Below are 20,331 nucleotides of genomic sequence, written 5' to 3'. Positions count from 1 at the left end.
CTCGATCGTGGGCGGCCCAGCTGAAATTGACGATTTTCGAATCGACCGAAATTATCGTTTTTGCTCGGAAAAATCACTGTCACGCGAGCGAGCAAATGGCACGTCATTCCCGCGGCCGTGTATGACACGGGGTGTATATCACGTAGGGTGAAAGGATGAAATTTGTCCCAACCGAGGTCTGAACGCGTCCATTGTCGGCGAAATTTCACGGTACGCTTGTATGTGAAAGGGAAGTTTATTGCGTTTAGAGAACCGGTTTTATCAACGTCGGTTAACTCTCAATCCTTAGTTTGACTGATTCTCTCGGTCTGTTTCTAGAAGCGAAGCTAAAATTAACCGACCTATATGAACCGTGATACATTTGCAGAGGGGCAAACTTTTTCTTCCTAACTGCAGAGAGCAACAAATAAAATTTCGTCCAGAATAAATAGAGCTTGGGCAGAGAAACCTCTCGGCGGCGGCGCCATTAATCTGGCAGTCCTGGATAGATCCTTACATTCCTGTCGGTGGTATTCCTCGCTAAATTGAATGCTTGCTCGCTCATTATTCAGTTTCCCAAGGAATTGCTGAGATAGCAACTGAAAGAAGGAAGCCGCATCGCGATTGTACGAGTACCCTCTGCCGCCCGTCATTCCTTGCCGCCCTCTTTTTGCCAATGTGACAGAAAGATAAAATTTGCATATAAACACACACGGCATATTCAGGGAAACTATCCCCTCAATAAAGCACGAAATGTGTTTGAAATTTAATTTGAATTTTAAAAATATAATTTGAAATTTACAAAAAAAACGATCGCATTTTAAAGATGTATGTACAATAGTAGCGAAAAACTGTCAAAATTAATAAAAGAAACATATTTCTTACATTTATATTGTTTGAAAAAGCAAACAAATAAGGATCCGGATTATGAGAAGAATTAAAGTATCACAAAGTAATATGGATTTTGACGCCTTCGTAAAAGAAAATAGTAAGTTGTAATTAATATTTTTTCTTATTTTATAGCAAACTTTTGATCGTGAATTTCGCCTGAAAACGGCAAGAATCAATGAAAAACGAGTAATTTGAAGAAAGAGAGAAAGAGAGAGATAGTATTCTTTTACAATTTTTAATAAATAACTTTTAAACGAATAATTAGGTCCAAATCAAGTTTTGCACAAATATTTATTAGAGTTTTCTTAATACATGTAAAAATTTTTATTTCATTGGTAATATTTTTTCCTTTTGTCAAATTTGACATTAAGTGCTACAATACGAGATTTTCCATAAGAATCAATAGTAACTTTAAACTTAAATAATTTTCATGCTTTTGTTAATATTTCGATATATAACACATACATCTTTAATTCGCTACAAATTAAAATTCTCATAACTTTTGATTGCTTCAGTGAATCGACTTAGGATTTTTTTATAAATTTCTAAACATATGTAAGAACATTTTGTATAATTTTGGTTAAATTCCTAATAATTCGAAAATAGATAGAAAACATCCTTAACGTTCGCTCCTGATTGTGCTCTGTTTCCGATGATGCTTGTCACGGTAGATATTAATCTATAAATCACACGGACTCGGACACGGTAAGCAACAACAGCGCGATGAAAATCGAAATGACACGCGACTGCATAACACCCGTGAAATATCGCCGGTTGGTGAACCTCGTTTGTCGGGGGTGGGGGGAGAGATGGAGCTTGGAGGAAGAAAAATTCTTTATGCCCTGTTCGCGACGTGAAATATGAAGAACGATAGGCGAAACATAAATTATGCGCGTTGCGAATTTTAAAACCGTAGTAGATTTTAAATTTGTAAAGCTTTCCGAAAAAAGAGAACTAAAAGATTTTTAAATTTCTTCTGTAAAGAATAATATTTACGAATCGATCGACAATTCGAGCTTATCGTTATTAAAAAGTAAATATGAAATTCTGCGCGGAAAAAAATACTTTTTCACGAACGCGAGAAGAATAATTTAGAGCGTCTTGTAACTTTCGCGTTACGTCTCTATTTTCAAATAAAGATACTCTTGAAAAATATCGATACATCTCCGAGTATAAATATTTTACTTTACTCAAAGGCTGACATAAGACACATACTTTCTGAAGACAGAATCGATATGCTTCTTCAGATATTGTGGCGGTAAAAGTGCCTTCATATGTACCGATGCCTTGAATTTCTATTTGCGAGATGAAGGAAACATCTAAGATCCGCATTCGCGTTCGAACAGCAGATTAGAAAACATCTCCGAATATTTATTTCCTTCGTATTTTCAATAACTTTGCGAAGAAATGGCTGATAAAGTCACGCGGCGTGAGAGATAAAAAGTCGGATGTGTGAAATAGAATGACAACATAGATCTTATCGTAATTTCGAAAAAAAAACAATATAATATTATTTTACGCATTTTTCTTTTAAATATATTTTAAATATATTTATTTCTTTTTCTCCTTCAATGAAACATTCTTTTTCCGAACTTTTGCATTTTTCTCAAAAATTCTCGGCATTATATGATTGATTAAAGCATTCCATTACACACGTGACTACATTGCTGTCCTCAAAAAGAAGGAAGGCAAAGGAAACCACATGTGTTCCTTACGGCTCGTCGGCGTCCGACAATCGCCGTGGACTTTTCGCGGTTTCACGCCCCGTCGAATTCGTTTTTCTTGGACGCGAGACTGTTTATACGCGGCTTCTGCTGCTGCGCTTCCTTCCTTCCGCGCGACCTTCTCTCCTTTCACCCCGGCAACAACACTTTATACATAAAACATCCCCTTTATCCCGCGGCGGTCACCGCCATACATCTCGTCTACTTGTCGCGCATACGTAAAACGCATGCAGCTGCACATAAATATATGCGTGACTATACTGGACACACCCACGTATATTATAAAGTCCGCGGGATAAACTCGTGCCCCCATCGTTTTCTCTCGATTCGGATATTCATGAAAGAAGAGCGACGTGCACTTATCGGCGATGCGCTTCGATGCATTTTAACCGCACCGAAAACGATACGCTGCTCACCTCACGTCAATAATGACACCTTCGACATTTTAATGCGAACCTTTCTTCCCCCTTCCCCTGTCCCCCTCCTCCCCCCTCCCGCCTCTTCTCGGCACCGCGCGATGAAAACAATTTTCTCCGGGAAAAGGGGAATGCTGCGAGGGACATGGTGGTCTTAAAACCGACAAATTATTTTATCGCGCCACTTCTTCATTCTTGAAACTTCTCGAGCTAATTCGCTTTAGTTGATTTTTTTAGCCAATATATTTACAAGAAAATATACAATGTTAAAATATTATATCCCTCGAGCTTTAGACAAGAATTTTTCAGTATGTGTAAAATCTATTTTGCAAAATTTACGATGACAGTCAAAGCAGAAAAAATTATTTACGTATAATTTATAAAGTGTAAGAAAATCGTATGTGCTGCTTAAAGTTTATTTTACACCATCTGTAATTTAGGCAATAAAATTTAGGATCGAATTTATCATTTGTGGATTTTAATATACGAATTTAATATACGATTCTAATATACGCTATTTTAATATACGAATATACTTTCTGATTTTCCAAATATATTTTTATAAATAAAATTCTATTTCAAAAATTATGGATTTATAAATCTGTTTGAAAGAATATATCAATGTATACGACAGAATATGTTTCAGGCTACACACATATTTGAAAATAAGTTGCACAATTATAAATTCCATTTTATTTTCCATTGCAAATTACAAGTCAATATGCACCAATGGTATCTCGTTCCAAAAGAAACGCAAAGATAAGCTGTGCAGCACTTGTATACGCGATATCTTATTCCTTTTTCATCGTTATTCGATTTTCCGATCCGACGTTATTTGCATATTAAATGGAGTACGAAATTATCAACGGTAAGCATGAGGAGAAACAATCGATGTTCCTCCGCGATCATGTTCCACGCGAACTACGTAGCCTGGAAATAAAAACTTTGAAAGGGCTAATAAAAGCGCGGTGGTTGCACATTAAATAACGGGGGTTGCACTTTATCCAACACCGGTGTCGTAAAACGAGAGATCTGCATATTGCGCCGGCACGTTCGCGCCGTTCCTGCAGTCTTCTGAGTAATGTGTTTGTCTGTGTCAGAGTGGCAAAAAAACAGACGACAAGTCTACTCACCCGTCATCGCGATTCAGATAGATTTATCGCGCAACATCAAGATAGTCACTCAAAATGGATCTGTAAAAAGAGAGAAATAAATATCTTTCAAATCTGCCAAAAATAGCGTAAACTAATGATAATCTTATTTGCGCCTAATCCACGAAAGAGTATCAGAATAGAGATTGGCGAGGCGATTGAAATCGCGCGCACATTCGTTTTTCACGTCAAGCATATAGAGAATAATCAGTTTCGATTTAACGTTAATTAATCCAACGCAATTCTCCGAAAGTGATGCGATCGATCGAGATATCGGCCGACGGCCAAAGGGAACACGTCGGATACATTCGATTCAGCTCACGCTCCTCCGCAGTTTGATTGCAAATCCGCTGTTCAAACATTTAATTAAAACCGAGTGCCCCGTTCAACACTTCCTACTGCGATGCGCAAAGGCGAGGCCGCGTAGTAAAACAATAGTATTGCTTCACGGCCCGCTACCGTTTTATGATATAATATAATCGATCGCTCATAATTGCCGCTGTCGTTGGGCATTAAGCGACAGCGTGTTATCGAAATGCAATCTCACCGAGGCTTAGACATCCTATCCAGAGGGACTCGAGGCTTTGAATATTTATAGCGGCTTAATGATATCGAGATTGCCTTGCGCGACCGCTTCCTATGGTTTTAATTATCCGACTAAGTCGATTCATTATGTATTTAATGATTCCGCTATTAAGTCTCCTTTACAATGTCACGAAAGATTCTTTTTATTTATTTATTTATTTATTTATTTATTTATTGTAATAATAGGGAAAGAATTTTCTCTTTAGTGTACATAAGAGTATATAAAAAAATAGGAAAAACTAAGATAGAGTTATGGTCTAATACAAAAAAATTGAGGATAATAATAAAATGACAGACTAGCGGAGACACGAATAGTGAAAAATTAATCCATATTAAATAAAAGATTTTTATTTATATTATAAAGATGTTTGGTAATATCTTAATTACGTATTATTAATTAATCGTAATATTTAATAATTAATTAATCTTCATTATTTAATTTTAATAAGCGATAATATCTTAATTATTTATATAATATATTAGTTATACAATAATTTATTATTTATAGAATAATATTATTTGTATAATAATATTATTTATATAATAATTTATATAATAATATTTATATATGTATATTATAATTTCGCGTCATTCTATTTTCTCTCTTTTACATCTTTCATATCAACCGCGCGTACATAAAATTTTCAGAAATGAGATAAAATCCGAAAATATGTAATAATAGCTACTGTTCGACAAAAGATTTTGCCGTAATTAATATTAAATTATCGTGGCGTCGCATCAAAGTATATTTCGAGATCCGCGCAAATACGTTACTAGATACCACAAATCTGGGTGAAATATAACGAAATGTGAGTTGGTATCTCGTGATGATATTTCAAAAGATCTTTGCTCCGCATTATTCCTTTGCTCTCTGCTCTACATTACATTTTTTTTTTTTTTTTTTTTCTTTCGCCGAAAGCTCGAACCGGTGATATGTTAAATACGTCGTCTCTGATAATAATGATAATTCGATATAAAAACAAATGTCTACGAACTAATACATTTTACGAAATCGATCGTCTCTTTAATAAAAAAACTAGCAAAAAAATTACAGATCTCTCTTTCCTTAGAAATTTATATTCACGTTGGGGAAGAGCCAATTTAAAATACAAAGAATACAAAGAAACAATATGTTTAATTGAATATCAATAATTGAGACGTCTTGGAATAAAATATGATATCTCGAAAGACGAGAAGAGAAATAATTTTATAAATTTTGTGCTTAGATACAAAGCATCGTTTATTAACGAGAAACGAGAATATTAAATGTCCGCGTTTCGTTGAGTTCTTTGATGGCAAAATCCACACGCAATGACTTGTTATGCTGACAAGCTTAAAGTTCAATGAAGTAAAATGCAACGCGCTGATGAATTCTATGAAAGATTACTACATACAAAGAGGATATTGTAAGTTTGTAAATCCAAAGGAAATGAAGCGGTGGGTGTCCGAAGGGAACCTGAGCCGTTTACAAAGCTGTCGAAAGGGTCGTACTTCAAAGCTGCTTCAACAAAATTTCGCTTCCAGTTTTTCTTATTTTGCGATCTCACGCAAATTAAATTAAATAATATTTAATAACTACTCGAGAAACTACTTTCATTATGACGAGCGTGGAAAAAGCTTTTTATTCTAAAATAAAAAAACATACATGATGTATGAAGCGCGAAAAAAGGAAAAAAGCTGATTCAATTGATTTAAAAGCATACATTTCGCAATAATAATATAACATTGTTTACTGTCAAGAGACGATGCATTTTTTATATCTCGTCAATGACTGACAACCGACAGTTCATAAAAAAAAAAAAAAACACAGCACTCGGCATCGGCATTTCTTTGTTTATCTCTCCTCCTTCCTCCAAATAAAAAGCATTGCGTGTCATAAAAGAAGTGTAGTTAAAATGAGAAACGGATATGGCAGGATATTAACAGAATTACGACAATATTAATATCTGTTTCAGGTGATATTTCGAGAGTGTTGTTTTCGCGTAAGAACTCGGACTTTCAATGTTGTTATTTAATAAGACTGTCAGTTTATTATGTCAGAATGTAAAGGATCAGTCTTATTTCATTCTGATGAAAATTATGATAAAAATTTCTCGTTTGATCCTAGTACATACCTGACGATAAGCTAGTTTGCGAAGAAATCTCGAGTATTCTAAATTTATCAGACTTTAATAGACAGCATTATACGCGTGTCAATTATTTTCTATTTATAATATATCGACGATCTATCGTTTAAGACAAATCTAAATTATTTTCAAAATGTCTCGTATAACAGAGACTATTATTTTCTCATCAGACTTTCTTGGATTCTATTCGCAATTATCTTAGAGTTTATTCTTGGGGTGTTCAGAACGCGACTTTTGTCGCTCTTGTTTCTTTTTATGCTGACAGCAATTTTTCTCCTCGCAGAAAAGCAATTCCGTTTGTTACGGGACAGAACAGCATTCAAGATGACCCTTGAAATTTTTTGCCTTTGTCTCTCTTGTCGACGGCATTTCTTTCTTTTCCCAGTTTCTGCAACTGCGAAATTATACGTTTATCATCATCGTCTCGATTGATATCTAATTTTCAAGTGGAATACGGACAAAAATGAAAACCGTCTGCCAATCATCACTTCATAATGATGATCCATTTAATGGAAATCGCATCTGCAATTTGTTAATTAATCATCCTTTATATCGCATTAATAATTTAATAAACGCTTGTCAGCATCGTGTTAACTTTTAAATGCAATTATATGAGGAGTCCATAAAATTTATGCGAGTAAATTTAGCTTTCAGATTTCCTGCAATTTATAACTACATAATAATCCTTCACACAATACATAATTAGAAAATTACTATAAATTTATTATTAATAATAATAATTATAAATTTGCATTGATAATAATATAAACAAGTATATAAGCCTTGAAATTCTGCAATTATATATATGAGGATCGAAATATTTAAATTTATCATTTATCAATAATTGAAAAATTATTTTCTATCTTCCTATGCATATAAATAGATAAGAATAATATAACTATAAGAATTTACTTTAAAAGCGATCTAATAAAAAATTCTTCAATGATTCGGGATAAAAATTAATTGCGATTCTTACAGTATTTGTCAGCCTAATTCATCCATAGGTCAAATTTGAAAGCTGCCAGATAATAACACACGAGCGGTGGGCGTGATTCTTGTACGATGCAGCAATTTGCGGAGTGACATTCTCGAATAGGGCACCATTGACGGAAAATTTGAGGGTGGCAAATTTACATTCGCTCATAAAACTCCAAGTCCCGGAGGAAATCGGCGGCCAAGTGCTGCCGTCAATTTCGCGAAAACGGAGAGAATCCAAGTCTCAAGAAATTCGTGGGAAAAACCAGGGAAAGCTTAACCGTTATTTTTTCAGCCGCAGTACACAAATGCTAGAGCACGGAAAATCGCGTCAATTATTGCATCGATTTCATGTAAATAATTTTCCTATTTATTTTTAGCTATTGACCTTATAAAAAATAAATTCCCAAATATTTTTAATTAAAAAAAAAAAAAAAACTATTTAAATAATTATTTCTCTCGAAACCACATCGTCGTTCTCGTCTCTCACAATCAAAAACAAAATGTCATTTATTTCGATCAATTGTTTTTGTAGCAGCGGATAAAATGTTACACGAGATGGAGAAACAAAAGTTTGAAAAAAAAAAACAATACTTTACTGAGAAAATATACATGTGTGTGTATGTGCAGATATATATTCAAAATATATTTCGCAGAGAAAGAGAAATTCGATTTAATCGATTCTGGTCGTTTTTAAATCGATGACAGGCAAAGATTGCATTTCCTCGCCGAACACTTTTAAACCGAATAACAGTCTAGCCTCTCTCCGCTCGCATTTTCCGGCATTATGCTCGCATTTGTCGCGAGAACGTCGTTGCATTTGCATCTGCGGAATATACATTTGAGATATGCGGCCGCGAACGTGCACGCATCGATATTACCGAGGCTCCCGCCGCACGCAAATCTCCGCAATGCTTCGCGATTTAAAATTGCTTATCATATAGAGCCAGGCGTATCGTGGCCTCCCCTTTGCCGCATTGAGTTTTTTCAATCGCACTTTGCAACGCGTTAAGATACAGCGAACGCAATACGTGCTTTCTATTGCCGCTATATTTTAAGTCAGCTGAACAGAATAACTTTCTTACGTACATTTTCGCGTACAATAGATAAAGAAAAAATTTATATATCATATTATCTATACATTATATTCCACTATTGAATTTATCTAAATTTTTATCGAGATAAACTATCGATGCGCGTTTTTTTAGAAATCAAATTTAACATATAATATGACTTTGACTATTATTTATAAATTTTTTATTATTCATATGATTTGAGCGCAACAAACTTTTTTCTTCTACTTTATATAAACTAAAATATCTTAAATTGTCACATTTAAAGTAACGTCAAGAATCCATGCCGAGCGATCGATGAAACGCGAAGTAGCGTACAGTAGTAGCGGTCAGCCGGCGATCAGCTGACGCGCAGTGGAAACACTCGCGATTAGATCGACGGCTAGTAGTTACAGACATCAGCGATCGCGCATAATCGTTAAAAGCCGTATCTCAATGTAGTATCGCGAATGTTTCTGGGCTAGCGCCATTATCTGAATAGATACTACGGTACCTATAAATCATCTGCGACCAAGTTTTGATAATTTTACTCGCAGGGAATACACTCTCTTTTTTTTTAACTCCCGTATTTTCCATCTGATATCGTAACGCGTTAAATAGAATCCAACATGATATTTTTGCAGGACCATAAACAAATAAAAATTAAACATATTATTGACATGATCTGACATGATGGCGCGTCATCAATGAGCCTCTATTTTTCTTCTTGTCACAATTCGCAATTTTTTCAACGGCCTTTTTTCAAGAAAATTGCGTCTCGTCGCTTGCGAAGAGCAACACAGTTGATATATAAGAGGAATGATAGGAAGAATAACGTAGTTAACGACTCGCTGCTATTATGACACGTTGACACATTATCTGTATCGGCAAACATAACAAACCTCCAAGTTACTTTACGGCTTATAAATACTGAAGCGCATCTCGTTGGATATTATAACACTTCATTATCCCATTTCCACGTGGGAGGGCCAGTGCGTAATGTCACAAACTCGACTTGACATTAACATCGTGTTGTTCTCGCAGCACTCATATTGCGACAAGTTACGGTAACGAAAAGTCATCTCGTTCGGACAAAATGAAGTCATGCTAATTGATCTTATTAGAGCCATACATCATAGATGCCATATTTTTTGCGACAAAATAATGCGCACAATAATACGTACGTAGAATAGAGGTGGACAAAAAAAGGTGACAGTATTTGAGATCAAAAATATTTATACAAGTTATTTTTTTTCCGATTGGAATATAAATCAATAAATAAAAGAATATAAATAAATAATTAAAGGGATATAAATAATTAAAGTAAAATAATAATTCACTTAATATTGAAAATAATATTTAAAATATATATAATCAATACAAATTTGAATAATGTTTAAAATAAAATTTCTAATTATTGTTTTAATAATTTCAATTATTGCATTAATTTCAAATAAATATTTTTTCTATTTATTTATACCTATTACTTTATAAAAAATAATTTTTCAAATAATATTTTATTACAAACTAAATTATTTAAATATTTTCAAAATTTTTCACCTATCACTGACGGTGAGATCAATCTCTATGTCATATAAAATCAGTTCTATTATACATACGTGTGATTTAGCGCGCGAAAATTGGCCCGTGAGGAAAAAAAAAAAAAAAGGAGATGGAGAGAGAAAGCAAGCCCCAAAAACGAAACGCAATGACGGATCGGCTGAACGCCGGGTATTTAGCCGAGCATTCAGCATCGAGTGCATTTCTTCCTGCTTTATGGCGTGTGACACACACGCGAAAACGAGATAAACGGTCCTCGAAGGGGGCGACGCTCGATTTGCGTTCAGTTGCGTGCATTTCGCAATGCGGTCGCATCATCTTCCATTGCGGTAAAAAAACATGACGGAGAGAGAGAGAGAGAGAGAGAGAGAGAGGAAAGGGAGAGGGGGAAGATAAAATGGATCAAGCGGGCTTGCCAGATTGATATCGCCATCGATACTCGACGCGCTTTTTTTTCCGTCCAAACGAAATTTCAAGAGTGCCGTCTCGTTACCCATCAGGTCATACGTGCACCAATTGCTTTTATTTATCCACTTTTTTTTTCTCCACCCGTTAGTTAGTCGCATCGTTAACGCTTCGCGCGATTTATTCGCAAGTGATATCTCTGTTGATGGACGGCGTGGCTGACGGCGTGGATGCAGAACGATTCGCGAAGCATAAAAAAAAGTGGACCACTTGGATTCATTTTCGTTTGGTACTACTGGCTTTAAATCGATCGGAACGAAAGCAAGGGAGTTTGAGAATTTTATAAGAGAATAATAGCTTTTCTTTTCAAAGTAAAATTTTCTCTTTTAAAAAAAGACAAATTAATCGATAATTAATATATAGGGTACAAATTATAAGTTCGCAAACGTGTTTAATTTAAAAAAAAAAAAAAAATAATATTCTTGAAAGATAGAGTTTCAGAATTTGCAAGTTCATAGTTTTTATTAGAGACACATTGTCTTACTTGCGATGCGACTAATTAATACTCATCGTATCAAATAAAAGTATATGTTTCCCTTCCTACCATTTCCATCGAAACAATCCTTTACCTTCGTTTCTCCGAGTTTATTCGACGCTCTTTACGATCGCGTTTCCACTTTGCGGCCGCGTGTCTTTTTTTTTATTATCATCTGAAAACAATGGACGCTTCGAAAATATGCAAAGACACTAAACGGACCGCATTGTTACACAATTCTTTTCCGTCTTCCAAGAATGGCATACTTAATCAAAGTTTGCGCACAAACCAATCTATTATATTTGACTTAATTTTATATAAAATTATAAATTTTATCATAATAAGAAATATATATCTTAATATCGTTATATTAACGTAATCAGTGTAACTGACAAGTAGAAAGGATCCGTCGAGTTCGCTGTATATGTATATCATACAACATATGAAGGTTTCAACGCAACTAAACTACTTAAGCAGTTTCAACATCACGGACTCCCGTCGTCTAGCTATCTGCCAAGCTTGTCTTAAGCTTCTATCACGTCTTTCGCCTAGATAATTCTATTCTCGATTTCTGCTCCCTCTTCAATTATTAACTCGAGATGCATGGCGTTTTATTATAATCTCCTATCATCATTTCGTCCTTTCTAAAAGTTCGCGATTTTTTTTAAATAAATTCAACTCCCTTAAATTAATTTAAATCAATGATGTAATCAACATAAAATTATACATCTTTGTAAAACGTTAAAGAAAACATTCTATTCTTTTTTTTTCAAATCGGTCTATTGTTTCGTTAGAAGAATTATTATTTTCGCTTCGTACTTTCATTTCACAATGAAAGATAGCTAGCTAAGATAAATTCTTGTCTTTGCAATATTTTTTCTCTCCATTCATTATTTATGTTATATGTAAAATTTTGATACATTGGAGTTGGATCGCTTAGACTTATAAAATAATTCCGGATCACAACGGCCGTCGTAACTCACCGTCTATGTCATGGCGCGATAGCGACGATACAATAATACCAACGGTGATGATAAACATCTTTTATCGTTCTGGTATGGCCGGGGGTGAAAGAAGTGCTCCGTTTGGTATCATCAGTCTCTTCCCAAAGTGTCATATAACGTAGCGTAACTGAATATAATTTATTATTGTGAGTTGTGCTTCGTAATTTTCCGCACTAATCCGGGAGAAAGAGCGCAATATTAGCGGTGATATTGTGGGACAACAATATTATATTATTACGATACAACCGCGTCATTAGGTGATTTTCTAACGAATAGCCTTGCAGAAGTAGGTCGCGTCTCGCGATGCGCGTCTCTTTTTACTTCGATTATTTACATCGAAATATGTCATTGCGGAAGGAAATTTGATGCATCGTGCGGACAAATAATCATTTTCCTGCAAAGCAAATACCGCACGATGACACGCGCGTTGCGAGAGAAATATAAAATTAATCCTTTGATCTGTATACTTTGCGAATATTTTGGCGCATTCGGAATAAAGTAAATAAATTTTTACAACAACGATATAAAAACTAACAGAGATTGAAAAATTATTGTGTATTTTACTGTGCGAGTCCGATCCGTTATTTTGAACAAAACGTTTATCAGAGATCTCGCTCGAGAAAATGAATAATTAAATCCATAAAACTCGATGTTTATTAATATTGACGTCGCGCTTAAAGAAACAAATCGATCGAAGGCAATTAAAGCGCTGGGCAAACATTCAACAAGAGATAGAATATGAATAATATAAATTTAATTATGTAGAACGCACTTTACCGTTATTTTATTAAACAAGCGCGTCGATAAAACGATGATAGCAATGATAACGAGTCGCTCGATGCGCGACAGTTGGGGGTCAATGTGATCGATAAATTCCACCAGCTAAGCACGAGCACTCAGCTCGTTATCCGGGGGCACAAGCGCGCCGCTACTTATCGTCTTATCGCATATAAGTAAATTTTCAACGACATCCTCCCACCCACATCGTCCCATAGTCAACGAAGTAGTTCGCACTCTTGTCGCGTGTCGTTAGCCTCGTCCGTTATTCGCTTCTTGGATAAGCGAAACTCTCGCAGGAGTTGTGCGATGTATCCGCATCGTCGATTCACCCCCCTCTCCCTCTCCCTCCCGCGACCAACCGACGGAAAATTCAGCGAATGCACTTCGCGGTGCACGTTGCAAAAATCACCGCGTATATATGTACGCTCATTTTTCTGAATTCCACTGTATGTATGATTTAGAGCCTCTCGTGACCGGGGAAAAAGGCGTATGAAAGTTTTATTATATATAGTAATATTTTTTTCCGAGGAAGTGCATCGTTTTTTCTAAGAAAAAATATGAAAATGAAAAACAAGTGTATATTCATATCGTATAAGTCAATATCTGCCAAGAGAGCTTTATTCTTTATTTACATACGATTTAAATTTTATGGAGTTAAGTATGGAGATAAAGAATAAAAAACACAGAGTTAGATATATTTCTTTCTTAATATTTCTTTTTTAATTTGACCCCCATGATATAAAAAAAAAACAAACAAATCAGCTTTGAGAATTGAATCTAACAATCTTCAATAAAGAAGGAAGACAGGTATGGGGTAAAAATTTTAATAATAAAAAATTATAAATAATTGTGTTTAATATTTTAAAAATTCGAGAGAATTCCGATTTATCTTATAATTATCTTATAATTCCAATCTATTATATAACTTTATTTTCTTTAATATTTTTCATCCTACATCTTTTTCCTGAAATAGAAATTTAATCGTTATGATGTGAGGTACTTTCGAGAAATTCGATTTTTGTCCTCGTTGAATTCTTTCATTCTGTCAAACGACGCCTCGCGCTTTTTAGCATTATCCACGCGTCGGCTCGTGTTCGCGTGGTAAGTGCGAGATAAGCGGGAAAACAATTCCCCATTTTCCAACGCCGGATATTCCCACGACTACTTTTTTCCTACTTTTTTCCTTTCCAACTACATTGTCCTCGTTTCAATACGTATCGCCGTCACGATTACCGGCTCTCAATTTCCGGTTCTGAGCGGCAAGTCTCGACGGGCGCGATCGCCTTTCAAGAAGCACTTAAAGATAGAAATGACAAGAGACAGTGCGATAAGGGAACGCTGTTTCTCGCCTCTCTCGAAAAAAGACAGTTTTTTTTTCCCGACGTATGCAAAATAAAAAAAGAATAAAAGTTTATCAATGTTATGAATCAGTTGCATTCTTGACATCAAGCGTACTTTGTTGACAGGGATCAGCTGTTTTCCAAGCGTTCGCGCCAATTCTCACCGCTGACACTAGCGAATAATTAACACTCGAATCTTTTTGATTATGGCTCCTCCTTCTCTCCCTCTCTCTCTCTCTCTCTCTCTCTCTCTCTCTCTCTCTCTCTTTCTCTCTTTTTCTTTCTGTCAAGCTTAATAATTCTGATATGAAATGAGTTTAGGGGATTAAAAATGAACTCTAAATCTATAACTTGGCAAGCATACTTTGAAAGAAATTTAAAGCAAATTTAAAATGTTATTTAGGAATTTAGTTTATTTCTGTCCCGGATTCTGCAAACATGAAGACAGAATGTGCTATTATTTTTAATGAACAAAAACAGATCGATGACTTCTTTCTTAGAATCGGAAATCTCGACAGATATTTTTCGCTATCGCACACGCGGAAAACTTGCGGTTTGATAAAATTTATTGCGCGAACATAAAAAATAATGCAATAAATACTGATATCGTGCGCGGTTAATCCGAGGTATATTCATCTTCACGCGTAGGAAAAAAAAAAAAAACGATCAAGATGACACTCGCGAATTTTTCTTATGCAAAGAAAGACGTTTCCTCTTTCGACTCGCTACCTTCTGTGGTCGTTTAGTACATATTTTTTCGCCGTTACTTTCTCTCTCTTTCTCTCGCTTTACTTTCCTGTCCCCCTTTTCCACTTGCGTCTTCAGATTAAATATTCACGAGAGGAAAAGCGGGGACAATTTTTTCGCCGCAGTGACAAATTTATCCCGCAAATTCCGTTTGGCCATAATTTAGTGGGCGCGCGTTCCTGAACAAATAATGATTTGAAGAAATCACATTTGTCAATTATACATTTACAATTTAAAGCTAAATCATTTTTTATTTAATTCATCGAATATGATGCCGTTAGTTAAGCACTTGAATTAAGGCTGTCACAATTCTTATACAAATACAAGTTTTCTTTTTATAAAAAAGAAAAAATCAAATAATTTTATATATAGTTTTTATTTCATACATCTTCAGCTTAATTACAGGTTGTGGAAATCTCAGCCGAGGGCAAAGAGAATCGTTAGATAAAATACTCGGGACTAAACTCGCCTCTGGAGAATAGCGCATAAATCTCTTATATGAAGCGAGCTCACCAGGCCGGTCGAGGGCTAAATTAATTCCACGCTGACTGTGGGAGATTTTCGGGAGAGCAGTTTACCGAATCCCGCGAGACGAAAAATCGTCGATGACGAATCGCGCTTTATTTGAGCGCCGTCTACGTTTACTCGAAACAAGCGGAATCGTGAAACAATTTTGACACGCTCCGCAACAATTGCGATTAAATCGCTTGCGAATAAACACGCCGCTTCGTAACTTTAGCGTTACTATCGCGGTTCTGTTACTCACTCGTCCTGAGTACCTGTGTTTGTTCGGTGACCCTCGTGTATTTATAAATTCGACGCATGTTTATCCGCTATTCATTATTTCGTCATGACTGCGTCTACGTAAATAGCCACGTTTCTCATTAGTTTTTTTTTTCCTCAAAAATATCCGCCCAACACGATAACTCCGCAATATAAAATTCCTGGTTGAAGTCATTGCGGGGTAAAGTTTCTTCGCGTCTCTTTTTCGATGAAAGATTTCACTTCATCGAGGATTATTCCTCGTTTTTTGCTTTATGAGAATTTCACGCAACGTTTGCATTCTCATGTCATTTGACGGTCGCACTCGAAAGCAATAGCGAGGATGTATCGTCGACGCGGAAATTCTTGGTCCGCAAAGGCAGTTTAATAACTATGAAGAGAAGCAGGACCGATACGTAGATAGATAGATAGAAAGAGAGAGAGAGAGAACAGAATTGGAGGGTTTAATATGTACGACGTCCTCGGGGCGTTATAATCGTCGAGTATTGATCATGCCGAGTACATGACGTAGTCCGCTTCGAGGGAGACTTCCCGTTTGACCAATCAGAGTCTGCTAAAGGATCGTATCATACTTGTCGTTCCTGATCGTCCGGCGACATCGGCGACCACACGAAATCGGAGAGAGGATTTTCAATGAGAACGGACACAGGAATCTCCGAATCTGCATCCGCAATTTGTCCTTGTGCATATGATACATACATTTCGTTTATAAGGGCGCAATCTACTTTAGTTCATTAATATGCAAAAATTATGATTTTTAGAAATTTTTTTAAAGAATATTAGAACATCAATAAAAACATATGTGAAACGTCAATTTTCGGCAAAACGTCAAAAAAAAATCAATTTCTAATATTCTTCAAAAAAAATTGCTAAAAATCATCATATATGTACTATACTAAAATAGATACTGGACCCTTAAAAAGGGTCAGGCAAATTCCACATAGGCAAGTGTACATATGTCATATTTCATTCTTCGTATAAAAATTTCGAATCGTATGGCGTCCCTATTTTTTTTTTTCTTCTTTTTTGCCCGGGTCGGGGACGCGCTGGAAACTGCGCAAAACAATATTGACAGATGAAACATTCGCTGTAATTCTCACTTCGATAACAGGTGCAGATTTATTGGCTATATGTCGTCGCGAGAGAAGAACCGCAAATGGCGCCACGTCATTGATCATTGCTCTCGCCGCTATATGTCGTACGTTACAGTCACATTAACGATTTTTCTGTTTCCCCTGTTTTTCAGAAATACGTCAGCGAAGGATCGACCGTACGGGACTGCGTGAGTCAGTGCGTGGAGAAAGGTGAGTGTCGAGCTTTTTCCCTCCGTTGCGAAATAAATCCACCTATTTTGCGATCGCGAAAAAGAGAAGGAGAAAGAAAACAACGCGCTCGCGTTACAATCTATCTTCGCGAAACTGTTTCGGGGTCGCGCTGAATCCACCCTCGTAAATTCCTCGACACCGGCTGGTCGCTGATGGCAGTCGGGCCGGTTGTTTCTGTGAAATTTACAGGGGATAAAACGGCGGGTTCTAAAAAATTTGTGAAACCGCGTGTTATCGGTTGCTTCGGGTCGGTGTTTGTTATCAAAAGGCGGTGGACGGGGTGGCGTCGGCTGGGATACCTCTTCCTCTCTCTCTTTCTCTTTTGAGGATCGAACCGAGCCGCGTCATCGATTTCGGATTTACGCCCGCATCGTGCTCTTTTTCTTCATCCGCCTTCATTCTCAGGAGAGAAAGAGAAAGAAAATGAAATTGCGCGCGAATCGCTAAAGGTCCCACGAGCGAACTGTATTATCGGATCGCGTCGTTTTATTGTTTCGCTATGGATGAAGGCCTCATACTTTTCCTTTCCTCCATATCTTTCCACCGTATTTTACAGGTCTTCGACGGCGCCTGTGTATCTTCTTTCTCTTTTCTCTCTTTATTGTCCCTTCTCCCTTTATTGTCACATCTCGAAAAGGAAGCGCCGCGATTAATCTTGTTCCATTGCTTTTCTTCCTCGCGGTCCTTTTTTTAAAACTTCTTAACTGAATTTACGATTCTCTTAAAAATAATTATTATTTGTTGTCGGAGTTTATATATACATTATTCGTTGTAACGTCTTATCACATATAGTTACAAAATTTGATTAAATATATAAAAAGTTTCATGAAAGCATTTGAAACAAGAGAGAACTAAAGGTATTTAAAAATATTTCGCGAGTCACTTGTATCTTATAAAAATTTATATTTCTAGAATTCTTTAGCTACTTTCAAGCTTTCACCTTTTGTATCCTCAAATTAATATAAAAAAAAAAAATTATCTTTTCTTTTCCACACAATTTTTGTAACCGTGTGCGTAAAACACTAAAATAAAAAAAAAAGTTTTAAAATAACATTTGACACCGAAATCTCAGGCGAATTAAATTGCCGAATGACAATGACTCGGCTGTTTCAGAGGCCTGGAGCACGAGGACGTATTGCTGCCAGCAGGACGGCTGCAATTCCGGGCCGTCGTTGACAGCGTCGAGCAGCGCGTACTTCGTCCTGGCAATCTCGCTGGCGATCCTCCTGGTGTGCCGAAGCCTCCGTGGCTAATACGTCATCCCGCAAGACGGAGGATCTGAGCGTCACACGGAGCCACAATAGGTCCTTCAATCACACAAACTTGCATCGGGGGGGTTGAGGGGTGTTGAGAGTTGCACTTTGCGTCTCAAACGTTTGCGGCGAACGATCGAGGCTTCCTATGTGGTATGGCGGAACTCGCGGAGACGACAGTCGTCCTTTCCGGTCTTTGGATCTTCTCGACAAAAAGTCAGATTACATTCCGTTATTTATTTTACCGTGCACTCTCAACGTGCGCTTTCTTCTTCCCGATATCGTTCGACGCATATTTAATTAAAGTTCATGACAGTTGTAGTCCAGTCAGAGTGAATAATGCATGCCAATGACACTTGAAAAAGATTCCGTTGATTTGATGAGATTTGAAGAACCAATTATCAGTTAAAAATAAGCCTCGTTCACCTGTTGCTTTTGTCGACCCACAGATTGATCGATTTCCTATTTTTATTTTGATAAAACGCTGATATAATATTTAAAGTTGACACTTCATAAAAACTTTACATCTATCATTCATATGCGGATATGACACTCAAATATTCACTCTTTAAACATCTCCATACTTATTACATATTTCCTGAAAATTCTTCCTCTCCAGGATGTTTTTACATCAAAATTAAAATACTATAAGATCGAATTCACAACATAAAAAAAAAATATATATATATATGTAATTATTCTGTTCTAAAATTCAATTTTTTAAGAAAATTTTTATATAGATGTATTTAAAGTGTTTAAAGTGTTTAAAAACCGTAGAAAATTATGAATAATAAATAAAGCATCATGATTATTTATTCAAACATTATTCTTGAACTAATAAATTTCTTTTTTCCACGTTACCACATATTTTCGCGGATGTTCAGCGAATCTCGCTTTGCATTAAAATCCCATCTTCGTACGAGATCCTTATCAAATACAATTTATTTTACTTCCAGGCAATATTAGCTTCTTTATTAAATCGAAATAACATGTACAGAGCTGTCTGAAAAATATCTTGATCAATGAAAGAAAATTCCAAAAAAAAAAAATGGATTGTTCACAATTCCTCGTTCAATAAATAATCGGAACAATAACAATGATTTTAACTCTTGCGACTTGAGGACGATAAAGCGAATAGTCATCATTGTATCGCGCTTATCCGCTTTCATGGTAGCTTTACGGTGCGATCCGACTTTGTAGACGCGCAATTGATCTGCTTCTTTTTGCACTATTTTTGAAATTTTTTTTTGTAAGCAAAATGGTTTTCTGTAATCATCCGAATTAATAGATGGATCATTCAAAACTGCTCAAACAATTGAATTTTTAAATAAGAGATTTATCCTTCAAATTCTTATTTGCAGAAAAAAAAATAATTTTTTATAGTTTCTCTGCTTTAAACGGCAAGAAAAATACAGATGAAAGTGCGGGAAGCTCAAAGACATTTTATGTATGTATCGTTCTCCGCATCACGATTTTTTTATTCTTCGAGTTCTCGCCGATCAGCTTTCTGTCGAGGAAACGCCATTCTGTCGAGGGTGGTCTTCGGATTGAATTTATTCAAAAAGTTTCGGCGTCCCATTTTTCGTCGGGCGTTTTATCGACGCTTCTTCCATCCACCCCTTCGGCCTCGTACACGCGAGTTTAATAATATCGGGTTGGCGGGCCGAAAAAGGGACGATCGAGAAGTATAGGAGGCGATT

General features: G+C 36.1%; 1 protein-coding gene across 1 annotated transcript in view; it reads left to right on the top strand.

Annotated features, from left to right (window-relative positions):
• LOC126850656 (uncharacterized) overlaps positions 1 to 20,331 on the top strand; it is a 68,250-nt gene that overhangs the window by 46,860 nt on the left and 1,059 nt on the right. Inside the window, exons 3-4 of the mRNA XM_050593866.1 lie at positions 17,300 to 17,357; positions 18,492 to 20,331. The exon at positions 18,492 to 20,331 is cut by the window's right edge and continues 1,059 nt beyond it. Of these exons, the coding sequence (XP_050449823.1) occupies positions 17,300 to 17,357; positions 18,492 to 18,631 (198 nt within the window). The 3' untranslated portion in view covers positions 18,632 to 20,331. The remainder of the gene's footprint in view (positions 1 to 17,299; positions 17,358 to 18,491) is intronic.

The sequence above is a fragment of the Cataglyphis hispanica genome, chromosome 6 (genome assembly GCF_021464435.1).
Source record: "Cataglyphis hispanica isolate Lineage 1 chromosome 6, ULB_Chis1_1.0, whole genome shotgun sequence".
Classification (NCBI taxonomy): domain Eukaryota; kingdom Metazoa; phylum Arthropoda; class Insecta; order Hymenoptera; family Formicidae; genus Cataglyphis; species Cataglyphis hispanica.
The sequence above is the reverse complement of the archived record's forward strand: the minus strand, read 5'-3'. Positions and strand labels throughout refer to the sequence as shown.